General features: G+C 49.9%; 1 protein-coding gene across 1 annotated transcript; it reads right to left on the bottom strand.

Moving 5' to 3' along the window:
• Positions 1-5,718: 5,718 nt before the first annotated feature.
• On the bottom strand, positions 5,719-7,957 carry LOC123094190 (uncharacterized). The gene is made up of 2 exons (XM_044516250.1): positions 6,535-7,957; positions 5,719-6,121 (listed from the first exon to the last, which is right to left on the bottom strand). The coding sequence occupies exons 1-2, from the start codon at positions 7,871-7,873 to the stop codon at positions 6,027-6,029; spliced, it is 1,434 nt and encodes a 477-aa protein (XP_044372185.1). The 5' UTR covers positions 7,874-7,957; the 3' UTR covers positions 5,719-6,026.
• Between the last annotated feature and the right edge of the window lie 6,312 nt (positions 7,958-14,269).

The raw sequence follows: 14,269 nt of genomic DNA, 5'->3' as shown, positions 1-14,269 counted from the left end.
CTATCTTTTGGCATGAAAATGTGTATCACTACGATCGAGATTCAATAAACCATTCTTTAGGTGCAAGACCATTGAAGGTATTATTCAAATAAATAGAGTAACCATTATTCTCCTTAAATGAATAACCGTATTGCGATAGACATAATCCAATCATGTCTATGCTCAACGCAAACACCAATAACAATTATTCAGGTTTAACACCAATCTCGATGGTAGAGGGAGCGTGCGATGCTTGATCACATCAACTTGGAAACACTTCCAACACATATCGTCAGCTCACCTTTAGCTAGTCTCCGTTTATTCCGTAGCTTTTATTTCGAGTTACTAACACTTAGCAACCGAACCGGTATCTAATACCCTGGTGCTACTAGGAGTACTAGTAAAGTACACATTAACATAATGTATATCCAATATACTTCTATCGACCTTGCCAGCCTTCTCATCTACCAAGTATCTAGGGTAATTCTGCTCCAGTGGTTGTTCCCTTATTACAGAAGCACTTAGTCTCGGGTTTGGGTTCAACCTTGGGTTTCTTCACTAGAGCAGCAGCTGATTTGCCGTTTCATGAAGTATCCCTTCTTGCCCTTGCCCTTCTTGAAACTAGTGGTTTCACCAACCATCAACAATTGATGCTCCTTCTTGATTTCTACTTTCGCGGTGTCAAACATCGTGAATACCTCAAGGATCATCATATCTATCCCTGATATGTTATAGTTCATCACGAAGCTCTAGCAGCTTGGTGGCAATGACTTTGGAGAAACATCACTATCTCATCTGGAAGATCAACTCCCACTCGATTCAAGTGATTGTTGCACTCAGACAATCTGAGCACAAGCTCAACGATTGAGCTTTTCTCCCTTAGTTTGCAGGCTAAGAAAATCGTCGGAGGTCTTATACCTCTTGACGTGGGCACGAGCCTGAAATCCCAATTTCAGCCCTTGAAACATCTCATATGTTCCGCGATGTTTCGAAAACGTCTTTAGTGCCTCAACTCTAAACCGTTTAACTGAACTATCACGTAGTTATCAAAACGTGTATGTCCGATGTTCGCAACATCCACAAACGACGTTTGGGGTTCAGCACACTGAGCGGTGCATTAAGGACATAAGCTTTCTACTGTCCGCATAATCGCTACTATCAACTTTCAACTATATTTTCTCTAGGAACATATCTAAACAGTGGAACTAAAGCGCGAGCTTACGACATAATTTGCAAAAGGTCTTTTGACTATGTTCAGATAATTAAGTTCATCTTATGAACTCCCACTCAGATAGACATCCCTCTGGTCATCTAAGTGATTACATGATCCGAGTCAACTAGGCCGTGTCCGATCATCACGTGAGACGGACTAGTCATCATCGGTGAACATCTTCATGTTGATCGTATCTACTATACGACTCATGCTCGACCTTTCGGTCTCCGTGTTCCGAGGCCATGTCTGTACATGCTAGGCTCGTCAAGTTAACCCTAAGTGTATTGCATGTGTAAATCTGTCTTACACCCGTTGTATGTGAACGTAAGGATCTATCACACCCGATCATCACGTGGTGCTTCGAAACGACGAACTGTAGCAACGGTGCACAGTTAGGGGAGAACACTTCTTGAAATTGTTGTAAGGGATCATCTTATTTACTACCGTCGTTCTAAGTAAACAAGATGCATAAACATGATAAACATCACATGCAATTATATAGTAGTGACATGATATGGCCAATATCATATAGCTCCATTTGATCTCCATCTTCGGGGCTCCATGATCATCATCGTCACCGGCATGACACCATGATCTCCATCATCATGATCTCCATCATCGTGTCTTCATGAAGTTGTCTCGCCAACTATTACTTCTACTACTATGGCTACCGGTTAGCAATAAAGTAAAGTAATTACATGGCGTTGTTCAATGACACGCAGGTCATACAATAAATTAAGACAACTCCTATGGCTCCTGCCGGTTGTCATACTCATCGACATGCAAGTCGTGAATCCTATTACAAGAACATGATCAATCTCATACATCACATATCATTCATCACATTCTTCTTGGCCATATCACATCACATAGCATACCCTGCAAAAACAAGTTAGACGTCCTCTAATTGTTGTTTGCATGTTTTACGTGGCTGCTATGGGTTTCTAGCAAGAACGTTTCTTACCTACGCAAAACCACAACGTGATATGCCAATTGCTATTTACCCTTCATAAGGACCCTTTTCATCGAATCCGTTCCGACTAAAGTGGGAGAGACTGGCACCCGCTAGCCACCTTATGCACCAAGTGCATGTCAGTCGGTGGAACCTGTCTCACGTAAGAGTACGTGTAAGGTCGGTCCGGGCCGCTTCATCCCACAATACCGTCGAAACAAGATTGGACTAGTAACGGTAAGCATATTGAACAACATCAACGCCCACAACTACTTTGTGTTCTACTCGTGCAAAGAATCTACGCAATAGACCTAGCTCATGATGCCACTGTTGGGGAACGTAGCAGAAATTCAAAATTTTCCTACGTGTCACCAAGATCTATCTATGGAGAAACTAGCAACGAGGGAAGGAGAGTGCATCTACATACCCTTGTAGATCGCTAAGCGGAAGCGTTCAAGAGAACGGGGTTGAAGGAGTCGTACTCGTCGTGATCCAAATCACCGGAGATCCTAGTGCCGAACGGACGGCACCTCCGCGTTCAACACACGTACAGCCCGGTGACGTCTCCCACGCCTTGATCCAGCAAGGAGAGAGGGAGAGGTTGAGGAAGACTCCATCCAGAAGCAGCACAACGGCGTGGTAGTGATGGAGGAGCGTGGCAATCCTGCAGGGCTTCGCCAAGCACCGCGGGAGAGGAGGAGTAGGGAGAGAGGCAGGGCTGCACCAAGAGGGAGAGGTTCTCATGTGTTTAGCAGCCCCAAACCTCAACTATATATAGGGGGAAGGGGGGGCTGCGCCCCCTTTAGGGTTTCCCACCCCAAAGGGTGCGGCCAGCCCTAGATCCCATCTAAGGGGGCGGCCAAGGGGGGAGGAGTGCCTCCCAAGTCAAGTGGAGGCCTCCCCCTTTAGGGTTTCCCCCTTCCCATGCGCATGGGCCTTGGGGGGGCTGGTGCCCCTGGCCCATTTAGGCTAGGGCGCCCCCTTACAGCCCATGCTACTGTATTGGACGTGGTGGAACAATTTCCGGACCTCCGGACCCCTCCGGAATCCTCCGGAACCTTCTGGAAGCTTCCCGGTACAATACCGAAAAAACCCGAACTTTTTCCGGAACCCGAACAACAACTTTCCATATATAAATCTTTACCTCCCGACCATTCCGGAACTCCTCGTGACGTCCGGGATCTCATCCGAGACTCCGAACAACATTCGGTAACCACATACAAACTTCCTTTATAACCCTAGCGTCATCGAACCTTAAGTGTGTAGACCCTACGGGTTCGGGAGACATGCAGACATGACCGAGACGTTCTCCGGTCAATAACCAACAGCGGGATCTGGATACCCATGTTGGCTCCCACATGTTCCACGATGATCTCATCGGATGAACCACGATGTCAAGGACTCAATCGATCCCGTATACAATTCCCTTTGTCTAGCGGTATTGTACTTGCCCGAGATTCGATCGTCGGTATACCGATACCTTGTTCAATCTCGTTACCGGCAAGTCTCTTTACTCGTTCCGTAACACATCATCCCGTGATCAACTCCTTGATCACATTGTGCACATTATGATGATGTCCTACCGAGTGGGCCCAGAGATACCTCTCCGTTTACACGGAGTGACAAATCCCAGTCTCGATTCGTGCCAACCCAACAGACACTTTCGGAGATACCTGTAATGCACCTTTATAGCCACCCAGTTACGTTGTGACGTTTGGTACACCCAAAGCATTCCTACGGTATCCGGGAGTTGCACAATCTCATGGTCTAAGGAAAAGATACTTGACATTAGAAAAGCTTTAGCATACGAACTACACGATCTGTGCTAGGCTTAGGATTGGGTCTTGTCCATCACATCATTCTCATAATGATGTGATCCCGTTATCAACGACATCCAATGTCCATAGCCAGGAAACCATGACTATCTGTTGATCACAACGAGCTAGTCAACTAGAGGCTCACTAGGGACATATTGTGGTCTATGTATTCACACGTGTATTACGATTTCCGGATAATATAGTTATAGCATGAGTAAAAGACTATTATCATGAACAAAGAAATATAATAATAACACTTTTATTATTGCCTCTAGGGCATATTTCCAACAGCCCTCTCTCCCGCCGCCCCCTCCGACAAAACAAAAGCTCAGTTGCAAGCATGTTGAGGGACATGCAGTTTCGGTCGGGTGTGGCGCTTGCAGTTGCAGGGCTGTTGTCAGGCTTGCAACTGGCCAGCCCCCTCCGACACAACAAAAAAGTCCAGTTGGGGTTGGTTAGAAGACATGCAGTTGCGGTCGGCTGCTACACTTGCAGTTGCATGCCTAAAGTCGGACATGCAACTGGCCTGCCCTCTCTTCCGCCGCCCCCTCCGACAAAAGAAAGTCTAGTTGCAACCATGTTCGCGGACATGCAGTTGCGGTCGGGTGCGGCACTTGCAGTTACGGGGTTGTCGGGCTTGCAACTGCCCCCCCCCTCTATCGGCGCCCCCTCCGGCAGAACAAAAAAAATCTAGTTGCGGTCGAAGTAGAAGACATGCAGTTGCGGTCGGGTGCGACACTTGTAGTTGCATGCCTAGAGTCGGACATGCAACTAGTCCGCCCCCTCTTCCGCCGCCTCCTCCGACAAAAGAAAGTCTAGTTGCAACCATGTTTGGGGACATGCAGCTGCTGTCGGGTGCGGCACTTGCAGTTGCGGGGTTGTTGTTGGGCTTGCAACTGGCCCGCCCCCTCTACTGGCGCCCCCTTCGACATAACAAAAAAGTCTAGTTGCGGGTCGGGTTAGAAGACATGCAACTACTCGAACCAAAAAACAAAAAAAAAGAGACAAAACAGAGAGCGGATAATAACAGAGATAAATTACTCCATCACCAGCGTCACCCATCGACGGGAGCACACATATCTGCCCGTTCCCCTCTGAATCGCCCCCAAAAACAAACAAAAAAGAAAACGAGAAAAAGACCCATCGACCACCTACGTACTAAGCCCAACAAACACTCCCTAGGCCCCTACAGAACCAAGGCCGATGGGAGCAAAGGAAAAAGGGAGTACCTAGAACTCATCTAGATGAGATATAGTTTGGTCTCATTCACTTTGAAAACAAGAACATATACAACCGATGTCAGCACACACGCATCTTATATCATCACATCCAATGGCTATAAAAGGTGAATGAGACCAAATTATATCTCATTTAGATGAGTTCTAGCAAAACTGAAGGAAAAAAGGCAAACGGGCTGGACAAAGAGCGTTACACAGGCCGAAGGGTAAAACAGTTGACTGAGACTTCACTATTTCTCAGTCGACCGAGAAATAGCAGAACCGGTTGACTGCTAGCACACGCCAAGAAAATAAGAAAGCAGCTAACCAATTCTGACAGAAAAATAACAGGTTGCAAGCACAAACAAACAAATCTGATATCACAATAAACCCTTCCTACATAGCTCAAAATGTTGATAAATTCACCACCCACCCAAGTGGAGATTTTGCGTCACTGGGAACACATGTCAACAACAATACTCAACCAACTCTCCATAGGGTTATGATATCATGTTAACAGCCAATTCCACAGGTCATGATGTTAACCGAAGGCAACAGAAAACAGAAGGGGCTACTACAACTGACATAATATAGTTCATACAGAATTTTAATAATACATCTCGTATAATAAATAGGCCGGTAGTGCAGGCGGTGAGACAATACACAAAGGAACTCCTGAACAGGATCTAGAGGCGTAAAGAGGCCTTAAATAAATACAAGACATGGCAGAGCAAGGGACTGAGCAGCAGACATAAGAGTGAGACATGATAATCCAGTAACCCCCTCCATTGATACCCAGCACCACTCTCAGGTCATACAGCTTCCAAGCAACCTCATGAACTAAAAAATCACCATGCGTCGGCGGCATCTTCAGGATCTTCAACATCTTTCATATGCTTCTTCCTTGGGCACTTCAGCATCGGCACCCCCATTCGCTTTGTACCTGGCATAACAAATTCCAAGTGTCTTGAGTAATAGTTTGGCGAAGAAAAACTGACCCACAAACAACTAGCGCTAATACAACAACCATTACTCTACATTTCCATGCTTGAAGACTAGTGAAAAAAGAACAGACTTGGTAAGCATGCATAAATAAATTACATGCCACATAAGAAGTGTGAATTTTACTGTTAGCATCCCCAAATTGCTGGCATTTGATCTGAGATAACAAGTACTCCTTCCGTAAAGAAATGCAAGAGGGTTTAATTCGGATAATCCACCCTAAACCTGCCACTATCAATGTAATGCCGTCCCCACTCCATCAAGAAGAACATGCATTAATCTGGTAGTTCAGCAATGTATTGTTGAAAGTAACATACAGTGAGGCAGGGGTGAAAATAGAGCACGGTCAGTTACCTGGAGCAGGCTGGAGATATGCCGAGATCCTAGTTGCGACATAGCCCCTGGTTAAACCAAAAGTCCTCTTGGCGGGAAACTCGGCGACGTTCTTAACGGTCTTGGTCTCCATGTCAACAGCAAGCACCCAAGCTGTGTGTCTCATTGTGGTGTAGTCAATCTTGGCGAGGAAGTAAACAATGGGATCATTCTGGAGGCTGAGGGTGGGCAGACCAACGTGTAGAGTCGACAAGGTTGGGTGGGCAGCCGTGGCACCACAACCATCAACCTTTATATGGGCGGAATCGAGTTTGTAAACCAAGCGCCAATCCTTGGGCGAGGGGTGGGTGGTATTTCCGAGGCTCCATGCTGCGACCTCCCAACGATGATGCTGCGAATCGGAGGAGCTGCTGTCGGGGTGAACGAACATCTCGACATACTTGATGGAGTTGTCCACGAGGGCAACGTCACGAACAGCCCTTGGCTCGCCATACCCCACGTGGGGGCCGGGCATGATGGGCGGTGGCAGCTTCAGGTAGGTGAGCTTGGGGCGTTTGGCTAGCACGTCGCATAAGATGATGTCGTCCCAGAGATCCACCCAGGCGACGGTGCCTTCGGGGCCTCCGATGGTGAGCTTCTTGCTTGTGAAGTGGTCTTCTGGACATGACCCAAGCACCACCGGCTTCTTGGTCCAGGTCCCGGTATCAGATTGATAGATGCAGAGCTGAGGAGATGGTACACCTAAAAAGATATGAGCTTGTGCGGCAACGACGAAGCTGCAGCTGCCGCAGTAATGGTGCCCCGGCTCTTCATGCACATGGGGGCGTAGGGTAAGGTGTTGGGGGTGGAGGGTTAAGTTGCTGTGGTTGCCGGTGCGGGTGCGGGTGCCTTTGCCTTTCGGGCCTTTGTTGCACCTGCGCATAATGGTAAGCGAGAGCGGGTTGAACACGTGTTGGGAGCCCGGGTGCGGGAGGTGGTGGATTTTGCGGGTGAAGGCGTCGTAGACAAAGTATTGGCGAAATCCGGGAAGCTGGGCCATGCATGAATGGGCACCGGGGACGACGCATAGGAGGACGAGGCCGCCGTCGTTCTCTGTGGCCATGATGTAGGGCGAGACGGCGAACTCGGTGTGGTCCATGTGGGTGGCGTGGACGCAGAAGTAGGAGACGAGCGGCGGGGCGACGGCGCAGAAGGTGACCTGGAGTTGACCCTTGAGATTGAGGCCCTCCATCTCGCAGACGGCGGTGGTGCAGTTCCTGCGGTCGGCGAAGTAGGCCTTTGGATCGATGAGGACAAAGGGCGGCCGCTCACCGCCGTCGTCGGGGTAGCCGTAATCGGGAGGAGTCAGCTTGCCGGCCATCGATCGATCGTCCCACTCTTGTGAAGATCTAAGCGTACGTCTTCCGTGTGTCCTGTCCAGATCGATTGCCTTGTCCAAGCTAGCTCGATGGATCACAAAGCGTTGCTTCGTCCTGGGGTGCGTGGATGGATTTACGGGGTGAATTGGGGTGATCGATCCGAGTTGGAAGGGAGTCGGATTCAGGGTTGATGAGGGCTTTTTTTCTTTTGACGGGAAGGCTCGATGGGGACCTGACGTGCGAGCGATCACCAAATTAAAGACAGCTGCAGTATGCACCTCGTTCGTTGTTTTGCCCGCCAACAGACAGACGTTCGTTCGTACGAGCTGGACTTCATTGAAAATTCTTCACTCAAGTACGAACAATGGTCATTTAAGTAAAACAAAAAATACCTAAATAATAAGTGTCACACGTGTAGCACTTATCAACTCGGTCCGAGCTCTTCTACCGCCCTCCATCGCGATTCACGAATTTTAAAGCGGTAATACAGTGCCACGTCATATTTGGTTCGCGTTCGGGCCGAACGGACACGCTACCGAAAGAATCCTATCCACTCCTCCCATGGGTTCACTTTCTCCGCTTCATGTCGAGCTGGTCCGGCGGAATTTTTTCGGAGACCACGACGAGAGGAGCTCGTGCCCGTGGCTGCGCCGGCGGCCTACTTAGAGACCGCGACGGAGGAGTCGTTCATGGACGCGAGCGTGGCGCTCCCAAGCGCTCATGCCCGGTGGCCCTGGGGACGCGCGCGCTGGCGGCGAGGAGTGGCAGGAAGGAAATGGGGGCAATGTGTTCGCAGATGATGGCCGCTCCTGCTACTGCCTTGGGTGTTGACGCCGCTCCCTTGCCAGCAACGATGGCGTCGCCAGGAACGACGGCCTCCCCTTGTCCCCACCGTTCTCGCTCATTCTGGTGGAAGGGGTGCACAGGCACTCAGGCTGCAAGTGGACACGGGCCGTCCACGGCGCCCGCGTAAAAGTCCACTTAATCTGTATTCGTTGACACCCGCGTAACCTGCGATTTAGAAAGTGGGCTAAGTGGGCTGACCCATGTCTTCCGCATAACCCACTTTAATTCTTCCTTCCTATCTTCTGCCTTGTTCTGTCGTTCCCCTCTTCGCACGATGGTAGGGTACGCTGCCGCCACCGCGCCGCGTCCACCTTCCCCATGGCCGGTCTAGTGCCGCCGTCCACCTACCCCATGGAAGCCGCAGCGCCGACATCCATCATCTCCATGGACGCCGCAGCGCCGCCTTCCACCTCCATCGTAGCCGCACCAGCGCCACCGCCCACCTCCAGGGCTGCACGAGTGCCGCAGTCCACCTCCCCCATGACTGCACCAGCGCCGCCTTCCAACTCCTCCACTGCCGGACCAGAGCAGCTATTCATCTCCTCCATGCCCGCCCCAGCAGCGCTGCCGTCTACCTCCACTATGGCCGTCACCGGCAATGCTCGCAAGAAGCGACCTCGACATGAACTCCCAAGGTCTGGCTGCAAGAAGAAGAAGAAGATTGATGTTGTTTGAGAAGAACATGCCAAGGTAGTTATCTGATTATCCCCTTGAGATCTGGACTTGCGTGCTGTTCAAGAAGATTGCTGTTGTTTGTAATCCTCAAATACCACTACACCAGTGAAAGGTTTCTCTGCTTCATACATGGTGCTGTTAAAAAAATTCTTGGAATTTATCCCAACCAAAATTTTCTGTTTGTTCTATCTAATGTTAGGTTATGGTTATTCCCCTGTCATGCGAAATTCTTGGAATTTATCCTAACCAAAAAAAAAGTGACAATCTAGTATAGTTTGAAGGTTAGTGGACTGATATTTTTGTCTGCCTAATGACCTTTCTGAAATTAATTGCAGTGCTGGTGTCTACTGAATGTCACTGGCTTCTCAAATGTTAACATATACTAGTATCCTCTACTAATCTGATTCTACTATACATCTAAATCAGATCTGATGCTAGTACCCTCTACTAATCTTGACATATACTAGTGTGTGTTTGAGTTCACTTTATTTGCAAACCAATAGCAGCAGTTACAACTTCTTTCTCTGTATAGTACTAGCTGTTTGCATTCTTGTGTTCTGTAATTGTGCAAAAAAGTCTCTTTTTTCTCTGTGTTATAATTCTAAATTGCAAGTTCTGAGTGACTGTTCTCTCGTTTGTTAGCTTTTATTCAGCTGAGTTGAAGCAAGTAAGCTGAACTTCAGTCTTCCTTGATAACCATGCTGGGCGCCAGATTGATGTTTAGAACATCTTGAAGAAATGAGAAAAGTCCATCTAGGATGTAGCCTAATCTGTGTACTGGAATGCTCTGTCCTACTCAAACTATGTAGTGCTATAGCCTGTAACTAGCTATCCCGCGCGGCCGCGGCCTTTTTCACTATTTTAACCCTTTCAGAAAACTTTCGCATAAAATAAACTTCAGGCAAAACTATTTCACGATCTGACCCTTTTGATAACGCCACAGGCCGTGGCATTTCTTCTCTATTTAGAAACGCCGAGCTAGCTAGCGTTGCTGCACTTCATAAATAAATGGCAATATGGACAAGCTAGTAGAAACGCCAAACCCCTTGGCATTTCATGCTTGGGCGGCAATGCCAGGCACCCTTGGCATTTCCAGCAACGCAGCATACTTTGGCGTTTCTGCCCTGCCACGTAGCGTCTCGATCAGGCCAGCGACGCTAGCTAGCTCGGCGTTTTTAAATAGAGATGAAACGCCATGATCGATGGCGTTACCAAAAGGGTCAAATTGTGAAATAGTTTTGCGTGAAGTTCATTTTGTGCGAAAGTTTCTTGAAAGGGTCAAAATAGTGAAAAGAGCCCGCGGCGGCACGCCGCGCCCCGTTGATAAATTATGTGCATTTTGGTTATTTTAAATTCATTTGATGAAATATTAGAGGTTTATCAGTGTAAGTTTGTATTCATGACTTTGTAGTCACAAGAAGGAAAGCCATGAAAAAGTAACCATACAATGCACTCAAAATAAGAGTTTCCGTGGGATCAGTATTCACCACTACCGGTTTCCTGCGAGCATCTAAAAGCCATGCCCGCATTGTGCACGCCCCGCCCGGTCGATATGTTGTGATGAATTGTGTTGCGTGTTAGCTATGGAGTTTGTAATATACTATGGTCATAATGTTGTGATGGCATCTTCAATCGTCAACAACTCGGTCCAGGGTGAGACTTTTCTCCCCGAACAGATCTTTGTGTTCGGCGGCTTCGCACTGCGGGCCAATTCGCTTGGTCATCTGGAGCAGATCGACAGCTACGCCCCTGGCCACCAGATCAGGTTCGGAAACCTGAACTACACGGCGGACGTTCGCGGAGACTTGATTTTCAACGGATTCGGGCCTGTGCCAGGAGCGCCGGACAGTCACGACGAGCGCGGCCTAGACCTGCTGTCGGACAATGCTCAGGACATCATCCCTGCAGCATCCCCGGATTTCAATCTGGAACAGGTTGCGTCGCCCAAGGACGGAGGGTTGGATCCCGCCCGGCAAGCCGCACACTCATCAGCGGTAGAGCCGAACACATGTCGCATCTATGTGGAGGCCTATATTCCTGGGCCCCCGGACTCGTATCCGGCGGTTGGTCCCGGTCCGCACACTCTCGAGCCAGCCGAGCCAGGTTGGGCTCCGGTAACGGATTTTACCGCCGTGGACATCTTTCAGCACTCGCCCTTTGGCGACATGCTGAACTCATTAAAGTCTCTCTCTTTGTCAGGAGACTCTAGGCCGAACTATGTCCGGCTTGAGTGGGAAGCAGGCGACGAAGGAATTCGCTGCCCACCCACCACCCACTTCATTGCCACGATCGATGATTTAACCGACGTGCTTGACTTCGACTTCGAAGACATCGACGGCATGGACGACGATGCCGGAGACGAACAGGAGCCACCGCTCACAGGGCGGTGGACAGCCACCTCTTCATATGATATATACATGGCGGATACTCCGAAAGAAACCAATGGCGATGAGGCAACGGAGGATAACCCCTCCAAGAAGAAAGCAAAGCATGGACGTCGCCCGCGCCGCTCCAAACCCCGCCATGGCAATACCGGCACCAGAGACGAAAACAATCCGGACGGTGCCGACGATGAGTACAACCCCAAAGAGCCCGCCTTCGAGCAGGCCGAACAGGAAGATGGGCATGACAGCCCATATGAACAGGCGATGGACGGGTATCCGGAGGAGGACAACTACATGCCCCCCTTCGAAGACGAGATTAGCCTCAGCGACGATGAGTTCGGCGTGCCCGAGGACCCCGCGGAGCAGGAGCGCTTCAAGCGCCGGCTTATTGCCACTGCGAGAAGCCTGAAGAAGAAGAAGCAGCAGCTTCAAGCTGATCAAGACCTGCTCACAGATAGATGGACAGAAGTCTTGGCAGCCGAGGAATATGGACTCGAGCGCCACATGGCTGACCGGCCGCCTCGAGGCTGGGATAAAGCGACATATCAGCCCGAATACCAGCCTGCACCCCCGCGCCAGTTTACTACGGCCCGGGGTAATACTCAAGACCTGCGCGATAAATCGGATAATGCCGCGGGACAACCAAGATCGATCTACGGATCACGGGGGCGCGCTGCAGCACATGACGATGACCGTCATACCGGATACACTAACAGCAAATCCGGTCGGGCCGAATATAACCAGTCAGACGCAGCCGGACTGCGTCGCGACATAGCCCGACACAGAGGCGCCGCACATCCCCTCTGCTTCACTGATGAAGTAATGGATCATGAATTCCCAGAAGGGTTCAAACTCGTAAACATCGAATCATACGACGGCACAACAGACCTCGCGGTATGGATCGAAGATTTCCTTCTCCACATTCACATGGCCTGCGGAGATGATCTACATGCCATCAAGTATCTTCCCCTTAAACTCAAAGGACCTGCCTGACACTGGCTAAACAGCCTGCCCGCAAATTCCATTGGCAGTTGGGAAAACTTGGAAGTCGCATTTGTTGACAACTTCCAAGGCACATATGTGCGACCTCCAGATGCCGATGACTTGAGCCACATTACTCAACAGCCCGGAGAATCAGCCAGGAAATTCTGGACTCGGTTCCTAACTAAAAAAAACCAAATAGTCGACTGTCCAGACGCCGAAGCCCTGGCGGCCTTCAAGCATAATATCCGTGACGAGTGGCTCGCCTGACACCTCGGTCAGGAGAAACCCAAGTCTATGGCAGCTCTCACGACACTAATGACCCGCTTCTGCGCGGGCGAGGACAGTTGGTTGGCTCGTAGCAGCACTACGCCACATTCTGGCACGTCAAATGTCCGTGACACAAGCGAGGGAACAACACCGAGGACACGACGGTCAATGCCGGATTCAGCGGATCCAAATCCGGTCAGCGGAAGAAGCCATTCAAGAGAAACAATCAGGGACCGTCCAGTCTAGATCATATGCTGGAGCGCTCGTGCCAAATTCATGGCACCCCGGACAAGCCAGCCTACCACACCAATAGAGACTGCTGGTTATTTAAATAGGCCGGCAAAGTAAACGCTGAAAACAAGGACAAGGGGCTGCACAACGACGATGACGAGGAGCCCCGGCGTCCGAACATGGGGGAACAGAAGAAATTTCCTCCCCAGGTGAAAACGGTCAACATGATCTACGCCACCCACATCCCCAAGCGGGAACGGAAGCGAGCACTACGGGACGTCTACGCGATGGAGCCAGTCGTCCCCAAATTTAACCCATGGTCAGCTTGTCCGATCACCTTTGATCATAGGGATCATCCCACTAGCATCCGTCACGGCGGCTCAACCGCATTGGTTCTAGACCCAATCATAGACGGATTCCACCTCACAAGAGTCCTTATGGACGGAGGCAGCAGCCTGAACCTGCTTTACCAGGACACAGTGCGCAAACTGGGCATCGATCCTTCAAGGATTAATCCCACCAAAACCACCTTTAAAGGTGTAATTCCTGGAGTAGAGGCCAGTTGTACGGGCTCTATAACATTGGAAGTGGTCTTAGGATCTCCGGATAACTTCTGAAGCAAAGAGCTAATCTTCGATATTGTCCCTTTCCGCAGTGGTTACCACGCACTGCTCGGACAAACCGCATTCGCTAGATTCAATGCGGTGCCACACTATGCATACCTCAAGCTCAAGATGCCAGGCCTGCGCGGGGTCCTAACAGTCAACGGAAATATGGACCGCTCCCTCCGTACAGAAGAGCACACTGCAGCCCTTGCGGCAGAAGTATAATGCGATATCCTCCGGCAAACCACCAGTCCGGCGACGACAATCTCAAGCTCCGTCAAGCAAGGGCGGAACACCCCGCAACAGGATCAGCAGGCACGCCAAGAGCACGACTAGCAGTCCGGCCTCCGCTCAAATCCCATCAAAGCGACATTCGTGCCACGGGTACACAACTACGCACTGAAGA

The sequence above is a fragment of the Triticum aestivum genome, chromosome 4B (assembly GCF_018294505.1).
Source record: "Triticum aestivum cultivar Chinese Spring chromosome 4B, IWGSC CS RefSeq v2.1, whole genome shotgun sequence".
Lineage (NCBI taxonomy): Eukaryota > Viridiplantae > Streptophyta > Magnoliopsida > Poales > Poaceae > Triticum > Triticum aestivum.
This window is presented reverse-complemented; position numbering and strand designations above follow the sequence as displayed.